Below are 19,948 nucleotides of genomic sequence, written 5' to 3'. Positions count from 1 at the left end.
TGTCTATTTAACTTGCCCGACTTTCACGCGCTATTTTTTCCAGATTTTTAGAGCGTCCCGTGTATCTTTTGCTTTTCAGTATAAAACAAGCGAAAACTGGCTTGCAGCCGCGCCATGTTTCAAGGTCAAACATCACGCGACTTAAGTTTCTCACACCTGTTAATTTCATTTTATAAACGTTAAATTAAGATGCTTTTCATTCCACTTCTCTCGTGGCCAAGATGGCTAGGCCCCAGGGTTTTTTTCCATTTCGTTTCCATTTCCACGTCAAAGGTTACGGGTTCAAACCTACTTTGCTACTAAAACTTTTTTTCTTTTACACCTCCAAACACTCGGCCAACGTTTTTTTTTTTAAAACAGGGTTGTTTTGATTACCCCCCCCCCCAACATACACACCTACAAACACCCGGGCCATGCTGGGTACCCTCCCCCTAGTCTATTATATAAATCTCACCTGTCTGTTTAAATGTACATATGTATGTATGTATGTATGTATGTATGTATGTCTGCCTAAAACTTTCGACAGAGGCAACGGATTTTCATGAGATCGGTATCGTTTGGAAGCTTGACTCTTCGGACGACATATATCGAAAAGTTCAATCAAAACATTAATTCTTTCACCCTCAACTGGGCACTTTTCTACAAAGGGGCTTTTTTTTGCGAATATTTTCAAAAGTCATCCCCTCTTTTCGATTGACTAGCTTTAATTTAAACCTTCACCACTTCTGGTTTGGCGATGGACTCAACGGCAAAAACGTCACTTTTTTTTTTTTTTTTTCCCCACATTCTTTGCCTCCTTCGCAGTACGGTTTCGAGACTGCCTGCTTACTAACATTTTTTTTTTGTTTTGCTCAACACACACTTCCGGACACTCGGGCAACGCTGGGCACCCAGGCTAGTAATATAATACTTTGAAAAAACTAAATGTCCACTCCTGCAGGCTTTTATGTCCAATGATAATTAGTGATAGAACGATTCCAATAATTTTCCAAATTTAGATATAATTGTTACGAAGCAATGCACTCTTCTTATAACATAGCACGTATGGGCATGTGTGAGAAAATCAGCAGCAGCCTATGATAGCTGACTAGTAAAAATATTAGCAGCAGCAGCCGGCTTAGCACATATGTAAATTAAGCAAGTATGCACTCGTTGACGTCACGGGAAGAAGAAGGAGAGAAAAAGGAAAATAAAAAAATGGTCAAGAGGAAAAGCAAAGTGTATGCCGTGAAGACGTACATGTGAAAAAAAGGACAATAAAAGCATTGGCTATGGCCAGCGTGAAGTGGTCAGGAGAAAAAGAGAAATTTTTAAAAAGGTCCGTTATAAGGTAGAGCGTTGTAAAAAACTTATGTGTGTGAAAAGATTTTTGAAAGATAATGAAATGCGTTGTTGTTGGAAAACCCAGGAATAAACGCTTTTCATTTGCACGAAAAAAAAAAAAAAAATGCTGAGTCGGATTTTTCTTTCTTTCCTTTTTTTGTTTGTTCCTTTGCGACAAAGTACCATACAACATGTGGGTCCAAGTGGCTGAAATGTAACGACACGGTTAAAGTGTGACGGCCATGTTATACAATTACAAATTCTTTTCAAAATTCCCAATTCCAATGCCATTAGCAATTCCGTTTTTTTTTTATAAAGTAGTTGTAGTTTACATTTCGGGTCACCATAAAAACCCATATAATGAGCGCATATATTTTCGCAAAAGTAATAGTACACAAGGAGTGTTTGTACATTACTGTTGTGGTGTTCACCCTACAGATAATAATAAACTCATCCAGGCTCACATATTTCTAGTAGCAAACGACAGATCTCACACACACACAAATGCGTATATCTAGGAACAATTAAGGTATAAGTGTGATACTATAAAGATCTGAATCACTAAGAGAGGACGGACAATAGACAGATAGGAAGTGTCTTACAAAGAGATGGGAAATAGCAAACAATGAATTTGTAGGTATTTTTAGATTGAGCCTTTTAGATTTGACAATGACAATAGAAGCCTACAGAACATAACAGAGGAAACCAATGACACTCACTTGGCGGGGGGGATTAATGAGATGCTTAGATAGGGAAAGGCAGCTTCCGGGTAGCCGGGGGAACTTTAGATAACGATGCCAAGAAGATAAGTTCACACCGAGCTGCCGTTTGCGACGGACGGGAGTTGTTAGTGAGTAGCGTTGGACAACAGATAGAAACTTTTTAGAACTGACAGCAAAACAGAGATCGAGATGAGCTGATGACTGACAGATGAACATAGCCTTGATGGAATGCAGAGGCGAACACACACACACACTTTCAGGTCCAGCCGTCAAATATGTTTGAAGTATTGGCATCGTGTTTTTCCTGCTTCTTTTACTCTATTCTTTGAGTCGCCAGCAAGAAAATAACGATCCGGCAATTAGAAGAATAGTTGAACGAAAAAAAAAACACGGCACACGATGTTGGGGGTCGCCGGTCTGTCGGGGTCACATGTGTTGTCACATAAGGACCCCACCTAATGGGCAAAACAAAACAAAAGGAACAGCTTTCAGTCAACACCAGTTGACCTCATCCTTCATACAAACACATGGCATTTATAACAGGAGAGATGTTGCGAGCCTGTCTCTGCTCTATCATTATTTTTATAGCCAGTGCTTGTCTGAGCTCCAATCTATGGTTCCCCCTTGCCAAACTTTCACAAAAAACACTTGACTAGCTACAACCACTATCAACAATTTTCCCCACTCTTTTCTGTGCCTAAATCTAAACACAGATTCCATGAACAAAGTTTCTTTCCTAGAACTGCCCGCATGTGGAACACTGTTCCTTGGTCTGCTTCCCGACCAATTACAATATAGTAGCCTTCAAGTCCAATGTAAACAAGTTCTTGTTGAGCTGTCCCCTTATATAATCAAAATTCTACCCAATCTACACCATTAACAACTAGTACACTAACATCTTACATTCATTAACCCTTATCCTTGAGTAGCCTTCAGAACTTGATAAATGGTAACTCCCTTGTAAAAAAAAAAAAAATAATGAAAACTTAAAAACTATGAGGTGTTTGATATTTTGGTCGTATTGGTATTGATCAAAAGCTGTTGCTTTTATTTCACCCATTTGGTGGGGTTCTTAAAACTTAATTGATCCAATATCAATACATATTAACACTGAGGCAATTTTTATTTTTCTCCCATTAATTTTTTTCTGCTCTCAAAAAGTATGTTATTAACACTGAGGCAATTTTTATTTTTCTCCCATTGATTTTTTTCCCCTCTCAAAAAGTATGTTATTAATACTGAGACCATTTTGATTTTTTTCCCTTCTAAAAAAGTATGTTATTAACACTGAGGCAATTTTTATTTTTCTCCCATTGATTTTTTTTCCCCTCTCAAAAAGTATGTTATTAATACTGAGACCATTTTGATTTTTTTCCCTTCTAAAAAAGTATGTTATTAATACTGAGGAAATTTTTATTTTTCTCCCATTGATTTTTTTTCCCTCTCAAAAAGTATGTTATTAATACTGAGGCAATTTATATTTTTCTCCCAACGGATTTTTTTCCCCTCTCAAAAAGTATGTTATTAACACTGAGGCAATTTTTATTTTTTTCACATTGATTTTTTCCCCTCTCAAAAAGTATGTTATTAACACTGAGGCAATTTTTATTTTTTTCACATTGATTTTTTCCCCTCTCAAAAAGTATGTTATTAACACTGAGGCAATTTTTATTTTTTTCACATTGATTTTTTCCCCTCTCAAAAAGTATGTTATTAACACTGAGGCAATTTTTATTTTTTTCACATTGATTTTTTCCCCTCTCAAAAAGTATGTTATTAACACTGAGGCAATTTTTATTTTTTTCACATTGATTTTTTCCCCTCTCAAAAAGTATGTTATTAACACTGAGGCAATTTTTATTTTTTTCACATTGATTTTTTCCCCTCTCAAAAAGTATGTTATTAACACTGAGGCAATTTTTATTTTTTTCACATTGATTTTTTCCCCTCTCAAAAAGTATGTTATTAACACTGAGGCAATTTTTATTTTTCTCCCATTGATTTTTTTTCCCTCTCAAAAAGTATGTTATTAATACTGAGGCAATTTTTATTTTTCTCCCAACGGATTTTTTTCCCCTCTCAAAAAGTATGTTATTAACACTGAGGCAATTTTTATTTTTCTCCCATTGATTTTTTTCCCCTCTCAAAAAGTATGTTATTAACACTGAGGCAATTTTTATTTTTCTCCCACGGATTTTTTTCCCCTCTCAAAAAGTATGTTATTAACACTGAGGCAATTTTTATTTTTCTCCCATTGATTTTTTCCCTTCTAAAAAAGTATGTTATTAACACTGAGGCAATTTTTTTTTTTTTTCCATTCATTTTTCCCCTCTCAAAAAGTATGTTCTTAACACTGAGGCAATTTTTATTTTTTATCTTTTTTTTCCCTCTCAAAAAGTATGCTATTTACACTGTGGCAATTTTTATTTTTCTCCCATTGATTTTTTTCCCCTCTCAAAAAGTATGTTATTAACACTGAGGCAATTTTTATTTTTCTCCCATTGATTTTGTTTCCCTCTCAAAAAGTATGTTATTAACACTGAGGCAATTTTTATTTTTCTCCCATTGTTTTTTTCCCTTCTAAACAAGTATGTTATTAACAAGGAGGCAATTTTTATTTTTTTCCCCATTGATTTTTTCCCTCTCAAAAAGTATCTTATTAACAAGGAGGCAATTTTTATTTTTTTCACATTCATTTTTTTCCCTTCTCAAAAAGTATGTTCTTAACACTGAGGCAATTTTTATTTTTTTCACATTGATTTTTTTCCCTTCTCAAAAAGTATGTTATTAACACTGAGGCAATTTTGATTTTTTTCCCCCTAAAAATGTATGTTATTAACACTGAGGCAATTTTTATTTTTCTCCCATTGATTTTTCCCCTTTCTCAAAAAGTATGTTATTAACAAGGAGGCAATTTTTATTTTTTTCACATTCATTTTTTCCCCCTCTGAAAAAGTATGTTATTAACACTGAGGCAATTTTGATTTTTTTTCCCCCTAAAAATGTATGTTATTAACACTGAGGCAATTTTTATTTTTCTCCCATTGATTTTTTCCCCTTCTCAAAAAGTATGTTATTAACACTGAGGCAATTTTTATTTTTCTCGCGTCCATTTTTTTCCGCCCGAAGAGTTCCTTGACTCTTTTAATCCTTTACCGCCAAATTGTACTTTCAAGTCATATTTCAAAAAAACATCTGTATAGGAAATATTTCTTAATCTTATGACTAGTCAGTCAAACTAGTCTTCAAAGTACAGGTCTATGCATGGTTCGACAAGTGAATGAATTTTTTTGTACAAGTATTTAACCCTTTACCACCAAATTGTACTTTCAAATCGCTTTTCAAAAAATAATATTTCTTACTCTTATTGCTTGCCAGTCCAATTGGACTTCAAAGTACAGGTCTAGGCATGGTTCAACAAGTGAATGCTCGTGCATCAGTTGCACACAAACTTCCGTCACGTGTAAGTTTTATGATTAAAATATTAATTTATTGCATAAAAAAAAAATTCTGCCAATAAAGGGTTAACACGTCTCCTTTACAGCTACTGTATCAGAATAGCTTACCAACTCGGAGAAAGGTCTTCAACTCAAACGGCCTGATTGGGGTTTGATTCTTGCCCTTGTACGTGTCATCTATATTCTCAACTTGGACTTTAGGGATCTCATAAAGGTCATATGTACCGTCTCGGTTCTCAACAAAGTTACGAGTTAGCTGAAGCGGCATCTGGAATCAAAATTAAAAAAAAAAACATGAATATTATATTAACCAATTTATAAACAGACATTTTTTGTTCTTAACAACATGCACCACCAATCAACAAGAGAAACAGATAAATCGGATTAAATAGATATTTTAGTCAAGAATCCCACAAAACAGTTTTATGTACTAGATACATAGAAGATATGCGTGTGTAATTTCTCTCTTTTTTTTTTTTGTAAACTTGGAAAAATATTAAAAAAAAAAAAAAAAAACAGCATGATAGTCTATCTAAATTAAAATCAATTTCTCCTTGTTAATCTTGACCCAAGAATCCCAGGTTGCTCGAATGACGTGCCGAAATTGCACAAACAAGCTCACTACAATATGGTCATCTTCAAGTCCAACATAAACAAGTTCTGGATGAGCTGTTCCCCTTAATCCAATTTACCAAATTTCCACTACTAACGATTACTACGATATTGTCCCATTGACTGATAAGTGGTGATTCCTTTGTAAAAAAAAAACACAGAGAATCAGCAGCAGCCATTTAACATGCCTTAATTTGTTGTTGAGAAGAGAAAAATAGAGGGAAGGAGGGGAGGGATAATATTGTTGTTGTCATTACATATAAACAATGAAAAGAAAGAAATAAAAAAAAATCTGGGACTTTTCTACAACGAGGGTTCACTTTTTCGTCAACATTTTTGCAAGTCATCATCTCCTTTCAATCGACTAACCTTTACTCCAACGCTTGCGACTTCCGGTTTCGCCATTTACGCATCAGCTAAGACGTTAGGGTTTTTTTTCACTCCTGCGCGTTATAGGTTCAACCCTCCTTGCCTATTACCACTTTTTTTTTTTTTTTTTTTTTAAAACACCTCTCTCCACACCCGGGCTGCTTACTGTGGTTTTTATTCCCACCTCCAGGGTTTCTTACTACACCATCTCTCCACACCCCGGGCAACGCCAGGTACCTGTGTTAGTTTATTATATAAAGAGTAAATGCTTGTGTGTTTGTATGTCCGCTAAAAACTTTTGTCATTCCTCAATGCGGGCAATACTCAAAATATAATTGCAACCTAATTAGTACTTTTACGCAGTCGTGACTGACAGAATGAAAGCACACTACCCCAGTGAATTAAATAAAGAGTTCCATTCAAAATTCTGTGCAGATTCCAGAGGTTGATGAAGGTTGGAGGTTACATCAACCAACATGTTGTGAGAATAACACTCAAGATGATAATATATATATATATATATATTTATTATTTTTTTTATATAGACAAATATTATATAGTTGCTACACTGAACATGCTAATGTTTCAGACAAGTGGTCGGTCAGGACCAACAAGCCTTCCTCAGTTGACATAATAAAGTTTATGTTCCACTGAAGAAGCCTGGTCCTCATATTTGAGAATTGAAGACATATTTTAAAAAATAAAAATGTTAATATCTGAATACCTTTAACTTGATATATATAAATATATATAATAAATGAATGATAAAAGTCTATAATCCAAAGTTCATAATGTTCACCATCTTACAATTTATTCCTTCAATTCAGTTGACATTTGCAATTCTTGACATCTGTTTTGTAGCACAAAATCAATCACTTAATTATTATATATCAATCAGTGAATCTATTATGCCCTTAACTCATCAGAAGAAATAACATTGTTTCCTTTTGATGGATTGACCATTGCTATACTGTCAAGAATTGTAAATGTCAACTGAATTAAAGGAATAAATTGCAAGATGGTCAACATCATGAACTTTGGAATATAGACTTTTGTCATTCATTCATTATATTGCTCTGTAATTACATTGAGCTTATTAAATAAGGATTGGTATATATTATGAGGAAATAAAGTGTATTTCCACAAAAATATATATTTTATTAATTTATAAATATTTATTTAACGTAAATTGAAATATATTTTGTCTTATGTAATTTCAGTACCAAACTTGCCAATGATATCTTAAAATCAAAAAACAAATTTAAGAAATTCTTCCGCACTTACCTCCGTCGTATCAAATATATGTTTCACTTGTAAGATGTTCGTGATGTGCCATGTGTATTTCGTGAACATCCCCAAGGGGAGAGCATCCTTCCGGACAAAACCCGTTATGTAATTTGGTAAGCGTTTCTTCCGACTCCCCGAGGAAATTCTCTGTTGCAAGCAGTCAAAAAACACCTGTGGCGCGTGGAATACCAACGGCTCTGGATTACCTGAAAGCATTAAATACAAGAGTTGTGTAGTTTGCTTCAAGCATTGTGTCTATTGTATAAAGTATTTGTTTTTAAGAATAAATATTGTCTCAGAATTTTGTAAATAAAGATTGCTTATTTGGATTATTCAGACTACTATTCTCATCTTGATCATCATTCTTGTGTGTTAGCTGTGGCACAACGGATAAAAATGTTAAGTGATAATCAGTTCTCAGTGACAGTTTTCCGGAGGTTGAGGGTTCAATCCTTGGTAGGGGCGACACTAAGAATGCAATAGTGATGGGATGATTCCAATATTTTTCCCGATACCGATATAATTACCAATTCCGTACTAAATTTCTGATTCTGATACAATTACCAATTCTGATTCCGATTCTTTATAAATCTCTAAGTATTTAAATATAGAGTTGTTATTTTTCCCTGATTACCGTAAAAACCCATGTTAAATGTGGAAATATTTTCCTAGACGAAAAAAATACACTTGTATGAAGCATCCATCGATGTTAGTTTTACTATTAGTTAAAAACCAATAAATATTTATTATTTTTTAATTATTACTAGCAAAGAAAGATTTTGCTTTGAACATATTCAAATAAAATAAGTCAATTAAAAGAATTGTTGTAGCATCGGAAAATATGCACAGTTTTTTCCAATCCCGATACGCCCAAATGTTCCAATTTTTCCGATTCCTGATTCTGATTAATCATACCAACACTAAAATGCAATTAAAAATTACTCAAGACTTCTATCAGGCTTATGCACAAATTCTGTGGTTGTTTAAACAACCACAGAATTCGCGCATAAGCCTGAAGAGTCCTAGAGTGGATGAAACGCGGAATATTCAGTGTAGCTTAATCGCCATATGTATTTTATAAATTTCTAACTATATATATATATATATATATATATATATATATATATGTATGTATATATATATATGTATGTATAAATACGTTAATATATAGTAATAATTAGTAATAAATAGCGATATTAACAACTAGAAACTAGGTTTAAATCTCCTAAAATTCATACAAAAATTATCCATAAGGACCCGTGACACAGTGGTTAGAGTACTTGGAAAAATCAATCGTAAAAAGTGATATTCTCCTGAAGGTTCAATCCTCAGTGTGGGTTACCGTAACATACAATTGCACATTACTTAGGACTTCTAATTTCGTTATTTCTTTTTTTTTTATTCACAGTGAAAGGCACTCATAAAATCTTCATAACTATATTTTATTTTTTTCGTAAGATAGATAACGATATAGTAATTCGTTTTTACTAAAATATTAATAGAGACTCATAAGATAAAACATCCGTTTCCTTTTCTTTTCGAGTTTCCGATATGCTAAGTTTTTACGTTTGTTTACACTAGAAACGTTACACAAACTTTAAATGGGTAAAATTTAATCACAGTATTATTTCACATGTGAGGATGTGATTTTTTTTTTTTTTTTTTTTACACGGTGGTCACAACTTATCAAGGCCCGGTAGCCACTCAGGAATAAGGGTTATTGCAAGTACAGTACGTTAGTGTGGAGACTTAGTGAAATGTCTACTTAAGGGGGCGGTTCATTAGGAATTTGTTTACGTTGGACTTGAAGACATCCAGGTTGTAGTCAGGTGGGAAGCAGGCAGACAGAACAGAGTTCCACAGGCGTGCAGTTCTAAGAAAGAAACTTTGTTCATGGAATCTATATTTTGATTTAGGTACAGATAAAGAGTGAAGAAAATTTTTGACAGTGGATTCAGCTAAACGGGTGTTTTTCGTAAAAGATTGGCGAAGGGGGGACCAGAAATTGGAGTTCAGACGAGCACCTGCCATGGAAATAACGATAAAATAAAGATAGGCTCGCAACTCTCTTCTGTGGGAGAGAGGTTGCAGGGAAGAGAAAAGGGCACCCCCCACTAAGCCACGAAGTCTATTTTGTACTCTGTCAAGGCAGGATAGGCTGTTTTTAGCAGCTCCTGCCCAGATGTGGCAGCAGTACTCCATCCTTGGACATACTTGGCTTTTATATAGATAGAGAATTGCATCAGAAGTGAGATATCTTCTGGAGCAGTAGAAGGATCCCACCATCTTTCCAGTGACCTTGGCAACAGACTTGATGTACGTGTTCCACTTCAGATCAGGAGTAAAGGTCAAGCCCAGAAGCTTGTCAAAACATGGGGCTTCTCCTAGACAAGAGCCATCCATTTCAATTGATGCCAGATGGGGATCAAAGCATTGAGGATGTAAAGATAGAAGCTTGGTTTTAGATGCATTAAAGATAACCAGCCACGTCTTCCTCCACTGAACCATGCGCTCGAGATCAGAGGAGAGAGAATCAGAGAGAACTTTGTCATTTACAGCCTTTGATGTGTTGCATAGATGTCAACGAAGGATTTAACTATGTGTTTAGGGAGAGCATTGATCTAGATCAGGAAGAGAGCTGGGCCCAGGATTGACCCTTGAGAGACTCCAGCATTAATACTGCAGGCCTCTGATTTTTGTCCATCGACCACTACTCTTATGAGCCTATCAGAGAGAAATGATTTAATGATAGAGAAAACATTTCCAGTTATACCGTAGCTGGAAATCTTGTGAAGTAGGCCCTTATGCCATACCTTGTCGAAGGCCTTTGATATGTCAAGAGCAATTGCCCTAGAAAGGAAGCCTTTGTCAAAAGATTCACTAATCCTGTGAGATATAACCATCAGCACATCTGCGGCAGATCTAGCAGAACGGAAACCATATTGCGAGTCACTATGATGGTTATTTCTGCTGAGGTGATTGACTATTTCTCTATTTAATATGGATTCCAGCAACTTACTCATAACACACAGGAGACTTATTGGTCTGTACTGAGAGAGAGATGACTTATCACCTGAATTCTTAAATACAGGGCATACTGATGATGTTTTCCAGGGTGTTGGAAAGCACTTCTCCTTAAGGCAATGCTTAAAGAGTTTCGTAAGTATGGGAGCAAGTTCTGGTTGAAGCTTTTTTAACACTATAATATAATATATAATATATATGCACAATGATTGGAATGCCGTCAGGGCCAGTTGCTTTACTGGAATCAAGGTTCTTGATTAGCTTGCCGACCTCATGCACAGATATTTGTATATGTTACCTAGCGTGTTCTGTGTTATAGAAGGAAATATGGGGAGTTGATGGCCTTCGTCGCATAGGGTAGAATTAGCTGCAAAGTTCTTTGCAAATAGTTTGGCCTTGTCTGATGCTGACGAGATGACTTCTGGTCCATTGATAATGGTTGGGATAGAACGCACACTTCTGTTCAGGATCCTATTTGTTATTTGCCAAAACTGGTGGGAACCAAGCCGCTGATCAGCTATTTTGGATTTAACAGACTGGGCATATAGCTCTCTTGCATTTTTTATTACTCTTTTACAGTGGTTGCTGGCAGTCCTGAAAGCAGCTTTAGTCTCAGTGCGTCTATTACGTTGGTAGCTTATGAAAAAGTGATTTCTGTGCGCGATAGCAGCAGCACATTCTGGGGAGAACAATGGCTGGCTGTTAGGTTTTTGTTGGAATTTTTTAGATGGTATGAATCAGTCTATGCCTACAATTAACAATTCGGTCAGATCTGATATTATAGAGGAAGGACATATCCTTTTTAAACATGGAATGCAGAGGTAGATCAGATATGAATGTACGGAAGCTATCCCAGTCAGCCATGGAGTATCGGTATACAGTACGATGGAGGGGTATATCTGGGGACTTATTACATTTCATTTTTATCTTAACTGATACGACGGAGTGGTCGGAGGATCCTAGAGGAGAATGAACGGAACATGAACATAGCTCAGGGGAAGTTGAGAGAAAAAGGTCTAGGAGGCTTGCATATTGACCTGTAGTATCAGGCACACGGGTGGGCTCGCGAATAATCTGAGTGAGGTCATAAGCAATGGCAAAATCATGACAAAACCTCCCCTCATCGTCTGTCTTATTTGAGTGGGTCAACCATTCCACGTTATGGACGTTGAAATCACCACAGATGTGGATGTTAGCCGAGGGATGTGCAGACAGGATCTGGTCTATTTTCTCAGATATACTCTTAAAGATAGTAACTCCGCTGTTATGGGGCCGATAGAGGGCAAATATAAATGCAGTGGTGTAAGCAAGTGCAACCCGGAAGCACATATAGGGTAAATTAGGATCTTCTCTAGAGATATCCCTGCCACACGGGAAGCCATCTTTAATGTAGGCACATATTCCATGCCCATGGCGATCTTGGGGGTCAGATTTAGCTGTTAAGTTAAAGTATCCGTTAATTATGAACTCGTCTAGGGAAGTGGTCAGCCCTATTCCAGTTTCGCTTAGAAAGAATATGTCCAGTTTCGTCTCCTGTAATTGGATTTCAACCTCTGGAAGGTTAGAACATAGACCCCTGATGTTGGAGAAGGAGACATGGTAGTAGGGGTCTACGTTGGAAGATGGGGTTCTAGGTTTATTCGAGTTTTTTTTCTGGAGATATTTCATGTTGAGGTTTTGGGATTTGTGAAACAGGTCGGCATACTTGGTTAGAGCAGGATAGAGAGGGAAAGTAAGAGAGAAAAGGACAGGAATTTTTTTGTTTTATGTAGCCCATGATAAGGTAAAGCTGTAACAATTACCCACTAGTATGGCATCAAGAGGCCCCCACCAGACACTATTGCATGGTCCAGAATCCATTCACCAAATGGCAATACAGCAGCCCCAGTACTTTGCACCTGCTGATAGGACAGCCTCTTTAGTGGTTAATCCAAGGTTCGGGTCCCTGACTATCAGGCGGATAACGTCAGCCCAGACGAAACGTTTACCTCCAGCACCTTTACTAGTGACATGGCCACAAGGATAGATATAGAGACAGAAAAATTTCCGACATCTCAGACTACTGTTCACCAAGTACTACCAACCTGGATAACAGCTTTTTCTTCACTCTTTGTCAGAAAAATCACTCATTTGAATGAGGACTGAAGGACAAAAAAAGAGAAGCGAGAGTTACTGGAGCTGCCAATAACACATCCACTGAATTATCTACTCCCTATTAAAAATTAAAAAAAAAAAAAAAAGGGGGGGGGATAGGTACAAGGGACTTATTAATATCTACTTAGTAAAGTCCGGTGCTCAATTATCAATTCAGGACGCTTTTTGAAGATAATCTCCCCTCCCATATTAATGTGGGGATGTTTTAGCGTTATATATCTCGAGTTTGAATCATTCGAGCTTCACCTTATAATTAAAATTCAATAAGTACCTTTTATCAATTTGTGAAGTCGGCTTAATATTGATTTACATTTGAGTTTAGATAATTATTCAAGGTTTTAATTTGGGAGGTTCTTATTTTCATAGGTGACTTTTCTTTGCTAATGTCACTGTGTATTATATTTCGAATATAATTGAAAGTAAGACTAACTATATTAGATGGTTTGATTGGTTAGCCAGGAAGCAAGCATTTTCAATATAAGCAAGCTTATAGTAATAGTATATATTAACTATATTACTTAAATAAAATCCTAACTTCATCTACTGTAATAGAAAAAATAATTCCCAGCATTTTTGCTTTTTATCGTTAGTTTACTTGAATATAGCATGAGTGAGCAGTGTTTTGCCTGATCGAATAGTAGTCACGGAGGGGGGGGGTGACGAATCTCATCTTAAAAGTTTTGCAAGACAGGAAAAGTAGAGACAAATAAATAAATATAAATAAATAAATTAATACTCATGTCTGTTTGACATAATGGTTCGGCGTCTTTTTTTTTTTTTTTTTTTTTTTTTTTGGCCGACTGGCATATTGCCGTGTCTTTCTAGAGTGATCAAAATTTAATTCAAATTAACCATGAGGTTTAACAAAGAAAAAACAAGACATAATGCAAGACAGAGTTTTCTTTCTTTTTTTTTTCTTTTTCTCATTTACTTTCCAATTCGATGTGTAAGTTTTATAGATGCAGATGATTATTTTTAGCGGTGATTTGGCCAGGATAATCTGATATTAAGTGAGAATTTGCTAAGAATATTTAAGCCGTGAATTTTTATTCGACAGGTTAAAGGCTTTGATTCCACTCGAAATTCCGTTCAGATTCTAGAGTTTGACAGAAACATTAAACTTTAAATTAGGGAAAAAAAAAAATTACAGCAACTTCTCCGAGAGGTGGGGGAGTTTAAAAAGCAAGGATAGCATGGCTGATTACACCCTGAAGCGGAAGCAGCCTTGGATTGTCGTGCCGGATTAGCCAGTATTAAGGATGTGGTGAACTTGTTGGAAAAAGCTGGCTAAAAAAAACAAGTTGAACACTGCAATCATAACCATGCCCATTCTCTCCCCCTTCACACACACAAAAAAAAAAAAAAACAGAAAAAAAAAACAGAAAAAAAAACAAACTTACCATCAAACTGGTAATGCATCGTTTGATTGATTCTTTCGGTGACACTACCAAGCCATTGGTGGAATGTCACTGCGACACTGCTTTCATCGATTTGTACTGTAGCTGAAACACAACAGAAATTACTTTTCGGTACTTGTGCAGAATTAGATCTAGATGTAACTAACAATCCGCTCACCTTTGCTCGGACCATGATGTCATGTTAGGTTTGACTGTAACCTGACATAAGATGGAGATCAGTCAATCAATGTTTTAAAAAAAACGACAAAGGAGCAGACGATTTTTGGGGAAAATATTGGAAAAAAAAAAAAAAAAATCAACACGTCAACAACATACCCTCAAATGGCCGTTCCCAATAAATTTATACAAGATGAATATCTCCATCTTGAATATCCCAGCTGTCTTAATTGAATTAAAGAAAAAAAAAAAACTAGTTGCCCAGCCGCATCCTACAGGAAAAAAATATATACATCTAGTGTAGAGGCAGTGTTGTTTCATCAGTCTGTTGTTCAGTTCATTTTCCACAATCTGCCTTCCTCTGTGTCCACTTTACAACTATTGTAAAACTCAAGACTGTCCATAAACTGTTCCTACTGTTGCAAACTCATAGCCACTCTCCAAACTACCCGCAAACCAAATCTAAATATATCTACTAGTGTGTGGACGATTAATCAGAAAAAAGTTCTAATTTTTCTGATTCCCAATTAATCAGAATCGGAAATCAGAAAAATTATAACTTTTTTGGGGTATCAGATTCGTTATTGGAATCGCAAAGATTTGTACCTATTTTCCGATGCCTAAAACGATTCCTTTGATTGCTATTTTTTTATTGATTTTTTTTAAAACAAATTCTTCCACTACTGCTAGTAATGATAAAATATTTATTGACTTTAAACTAATACTAAAATTAAAATCTATAGATCATCCTCTACAAGTGATATTTGATAAAATATTTACATATTTTATGCTTTTTTTTTTAAAGATAATTAGGGAAAAAATAAGAACACTATAGTTACATAATTAGAGATTTATAAGAATCGGAATCGGTAATTGTAATCAGGAAAACTATTGAAATCGTCCCATCACTAATATCTACATCCATTGTTCGGTCCTTTTCTTATCGTCAGTACCGCATCCTGATCACCAATCCCATATCAAAATCTTTTGCCTACTCTGGTGAACAACTTCCTTTCTACTGTCGTTTCACCAACCCTATTTCCTATTTCTTTTGTTACATTTCTCTTTCTTCCCTGCTTTCTAACACTTGAGAGAAGGGGAGGGAGATCCTTTCACATAATCTGCCTACTTTACCACAATCATTCTAGCAGATTTACCTCTCTTGGGACAAAACACAGGTCTATACTTTTCTTTCAAGGCTCTTGAGGCAATATAGGTCAAACACTACCAACCTTTTGAGATCGGCAGCTCTCAGCCAGGTCTTGCAGTCATAGAGAATGATCATCCAAACAAGCACTTGATAAATCCTGATTTTCGTGTTTTTTGTGATCTCGGGATGAAACGAGAGACAGAGTTGTAAGCGACTGAAAGCGTGTACCCTATTGCACTACGTGCTCAAGATCAAAAGAGAAAGACCTTGATAAATGCCAACCTTAGAAGTGTTGCCATAGATGGTAGTGTTGTCTGCATGTCTACGAATGATCTAAGAATATGATCTCGGAGATCATTGATAAAGATCAAGAAGAGAGATAGGCCCGGAACGGAACCCTGATTCTGATTTCTGCCCATTGTAGTATAGAGCAATAATATGCTTTGATGAAGTTCCGCAACTTGAATGGAAATCTATCCGCACGCATTCGGACATCAATATCATCGTACCCCTAACTTGTGACGACAAACAGGTATTTGAAGCGATTAACCTCTTCTAGGGTTTCCCCCGCTCAGAAGAATCATGCTTTTCTTGGATGGTAGGAATTTTGCGAAGAAGATTTCTGCTTTTGTAGCATCTATCATTATACGAATCTTGGAAACAAAGTAGTGTATTCCATTTATGGCTGATTGGATGTTGCAATGTTTTCTCCAAGAATAGCTATGTTGTCAGCATAGTCATTCTTGTCAGTCAGAGCAAAGTTGCGGCCAACAGAGACATCAGGAAACTTGTGTGTGATCCAATCAATGGCATAGTTAACCCTTTATGACCTGGTTGAACTAATTTATTCAGTCATAAATAAATTAATATAACGGCATAAATAAAGTGGGAATTGATTCAAACACGCGTTATACGTATTAGTTCAGATGATAGATGCCCTATACCTCCAGATTGCAACTGTCCATTGTTTACATTCGGTATGCTGCCATCTGTCTAAGAGAGTGTAGGATTTTGTTTGTTGTCATAAACAAACTTTTTTTAAACACTATGGAAATAATCAAATAATGTTATTTAGAAATCTGTTCTTAACATGGGAGGGGAGGGTGTTTATGTAACTATTCTGTGCTTTCACCTAACAATTTAAAAGAAGAAAAAAAGATATTGTAAAACTTGAATTTAACTGGAAAATATTATACCCTTTATGATCTGGTTGAACTAATTCGTTCAGTCGTAAATAAATGAATATAATGGCATAAATAAAGTGGGAATTGATTCAAACACGCCTTGTACGTATTAGTTCAGTATTAGATGCCAGATACCTCCATATTGCAACTGTTATTGCTTACATGCACTATGCCGCCATTTGCCTAAAAGAGTGGAGGATTTCATTGTTGTCATGAAAAGACTTTTTTCAAGCATTATGAATAATAATCAAGGTAAGTTTAGGAAATAATACAAAAACTTCCAGTGGTAGTTTAACTATTGAACTTCATAATGAAAGATTGTTATCATGAAAAAAGTCTTAAAATCTTAGTATTATTATCCTTTAAACCAACTAAAATTAACAAATATTTTTAAATCATCTACACCATAATTCAAGTTATAAAGAGTTAAACAGCATGGACGAAAGAATACAAAGAGCTCTGATTTATGGCCATAACAGCAAATTTTTGTGTGTATCTAGCAATAATATGATTCGATGATGTTCAACAACTTGAGTGGAAATCCATCTGCATGTATTATCCCTCCCATAGTATACCTCGGTTCATATATATTTAAAATAGTGTACCTCGGTTCATATATATTTCAAATAGTATACCTCGGTTCATATATATTTCAAATAGTATACCTCGGTTCATATATATTTCAAATAGTATACCTCGGTTCATATATATTTCAAATAGTATACCTCGGTTCATATATATTTCAAATAGTATACCTCGGTTCATATATATTTCAAATAGTATACCTCGGTTCATATAGATTTCAAATAGTATACCTCGGTTCATATATATTTCAAATAGTATACCTCGGTTCATATATATTTCAAATAGTATACCTCGGTTCATATATATTTCAAATAGTATACCTCGGTTCATATATATTTCAAATAGTATACCTCGGTTCATATATATTTCAAATAGTATACCTCGGTTCATATATATTTCAAATAGTATACCTCGGTTCATATATATTTCAAATAGTATACCTCGGTTCATATATATTTCAAATAGTATACCTCGGTTCATATATATTTCAAATAGTATACCTCGGTTCATATATATTTCAAATAGTATACCTCGGTTCATATATATTTCAAATAGTATACCTCGGTTCATATATATTTCAAATAGTATACCTCGGTTCATATATATTTCAAATAGTATACCTCGGTTCATATATATTTCAAATAGTATACCTCGGTTCATATATATTTCAAATAGTATACCTCGGTTCATATATATTTCAAATAGTATACCTCGGTTCATATAGATTTCAAATAGTATACCTCGGTTCATATAGATTTCAAATAGTATACCTCAGTTCATATATATTTAAAATAGTATACCTCAGTTCATATATATTTCAAATAGGGTACATTAGTTCATATATATTTCAAATAGTATACCTCGGTTCATATAGATTTCAAATAGTATACCTCGGTTCATATATATTTCAAATAGTATACCTCGGTTCATATAGATTTCAAATAGTATACCTCGGTTCATATATATTTCAAATAGTATACCTCGGTTCATATATATTTCAAATAGTATACCTCAGTTCATATATATTTAAAATAGTATACCTCAGTTCATATATATTTCAAATAGGGTACATTAGTTCATATATATTTCAAATAGCATACCTCAGTTCATAGAGTCAAATGTTTTGCACTTGCTGATAGGACAACCCCCTTAATGATTAATCCAAGGTTCAGGTCCATGACTATCAGGCAGATAACGTCAGCCCAGTTAAAATGTTTACTTCCAACACCCTTATTAATGGAATGGCTACATGGATAGACAATGAAACAGAAAATTCCCTACATCTCAGGCGGCAGCTCATGCAAAAATACTGCCGACCCCTAGAATACAGTTTTTTCTTCTTCCTTTGTCAGAAAAATTGCTCATTCTAAATGAAGACTGAGGGACAAATTAGGAGAAGTATGAGTTACCAGAGCTGCCGATAATACATCCACAATGCGTTGTCTACTCTCCATTAAAAATAATCTATATATATAAAGCGAAAATGTGTGTATGTATGTATGTGTGTATGTTTGTGTGTCTGCTAAAAACTTTCGCCTCAGGGCTTCGGTTCGATCCCCCCCCCCCCCGGGTTCTTTTTTATTTAACACCACACACACCTACAAACACCCAGGCAATGCCGGGTATCCTCGCTTGTATACTAATAAAAATAAGTATTCAACTTAATATTCAAGTTCAATTGACATGTTCAGAGGAAAGTATAGCGATCGGTTCCCTTTTCACTAACGGAAATAAAGAACTCAGTTAGCAAAGCTTATGTATGTAATTCTTGCGGCAACTCGTCTGTTTTCCTATGTTTAAATGGAAATTGTCTCCCCCTTCTGCTAACATATTCAACACTAGGTGGCGCTTTATTAGTACGAGTATTTGAAAAGTCTACTAAATAACAGTGTCGACAGTTTTTTTTTTCATGTAGATCAGACGATTCTAAGAAACAATCTTTGTAAGTCGTATGCAGAAGTGTGACTTGCTTAACAACAGCAGCAGCAGAATACGCCAAAGCCTTAGGAAAAATGTCGGCACTTCTACACTATTAGGATGAAATTTTGGAAATCGTAAAACTGAATTTCACATGAAAACAATAGTATCTATGTATTCCTCGTATTTTTAAGATGATCATATCAAAAAATTATGAAAATCGATAAGGTAAAAAATTATTTATTAAAGAAAAAAATAAAAATAGAATTCGATGAAAATGATTGTAAGACACAGGAGAGTTCAAAAGAGAGGTAATTTTCCGTTTCAATTCAAACAAGATAGTCGAAATTTTTCACCTGTTAACATGATTAAAATTGTTTTTTATAATAATTCAGTAATATTCAGGTAATTTCGACTGCATAATTTGGAAATTGACAAAAAAATTAGTAGAGATCATTGTTTTTTTATCTAAAAACTTCATTTATTGACTACAATATTTCATCCTAGTAGTGTAGAAGTGCCAAAATGTTTTTATGGCGGCTCTCTCATTGAGTGCCAGTGTGATGAGAGATGAGGAAAAATGTCATCG

The 19,948-nt window shown here is 35.1% G+C and overlaps 1 protein-coding gene across 1 annotated transcript in view; it reads right to left on the bottom strand.

Annotated features, from left to right (window-relative positions):
• Positions 1 to 19,948, bottom strand: part of LOC145266944 (uncharacterized protein C2orf42-like) — a 45,456-nt gene that overhangs the window by 1,784 nt on the left and 23,724 nt on the right. Inside the window, exons 6-8 of the mRNA XM_080122761.1 lie at positions 14,350 to 14,451; positions 7,769 to 7,977; positions 5,612 to 5,771 (exon numbers count right to left, since the gene is read on the bottom strand). Of these exons, the coding sequence (XP_079978887.1) occupies positions 5,612 to 5,771; positions 7,769 to 7,977; positions 14,350 to 14,451 (471 nt within the window). The remainder of the gene's footprint in view (positions 1 to 5,611; positions 5,772 to 7,768; positions 7,978 to 14,349; positions 14,452 to 19,948) is intronic.

This window comes from Euprymna scolopes, chromosome 42, assembly GCF_053919585.1.
Source record: "Euprymna scolopes isolate OS-2025 chromosome 42, ASM5391958v1, whole genome shotgun sequence".
NCBI lineage: Eukaryota > Metazoa > Mollusca > Cephalopoda > Sepiida > Sepiolidae > Euprymna > Euprymna scolopes.
Note: the sequence above shows the minus strand (reverse complement) of the source record. Positions and strands in the feature narration are given on the sequence as shown.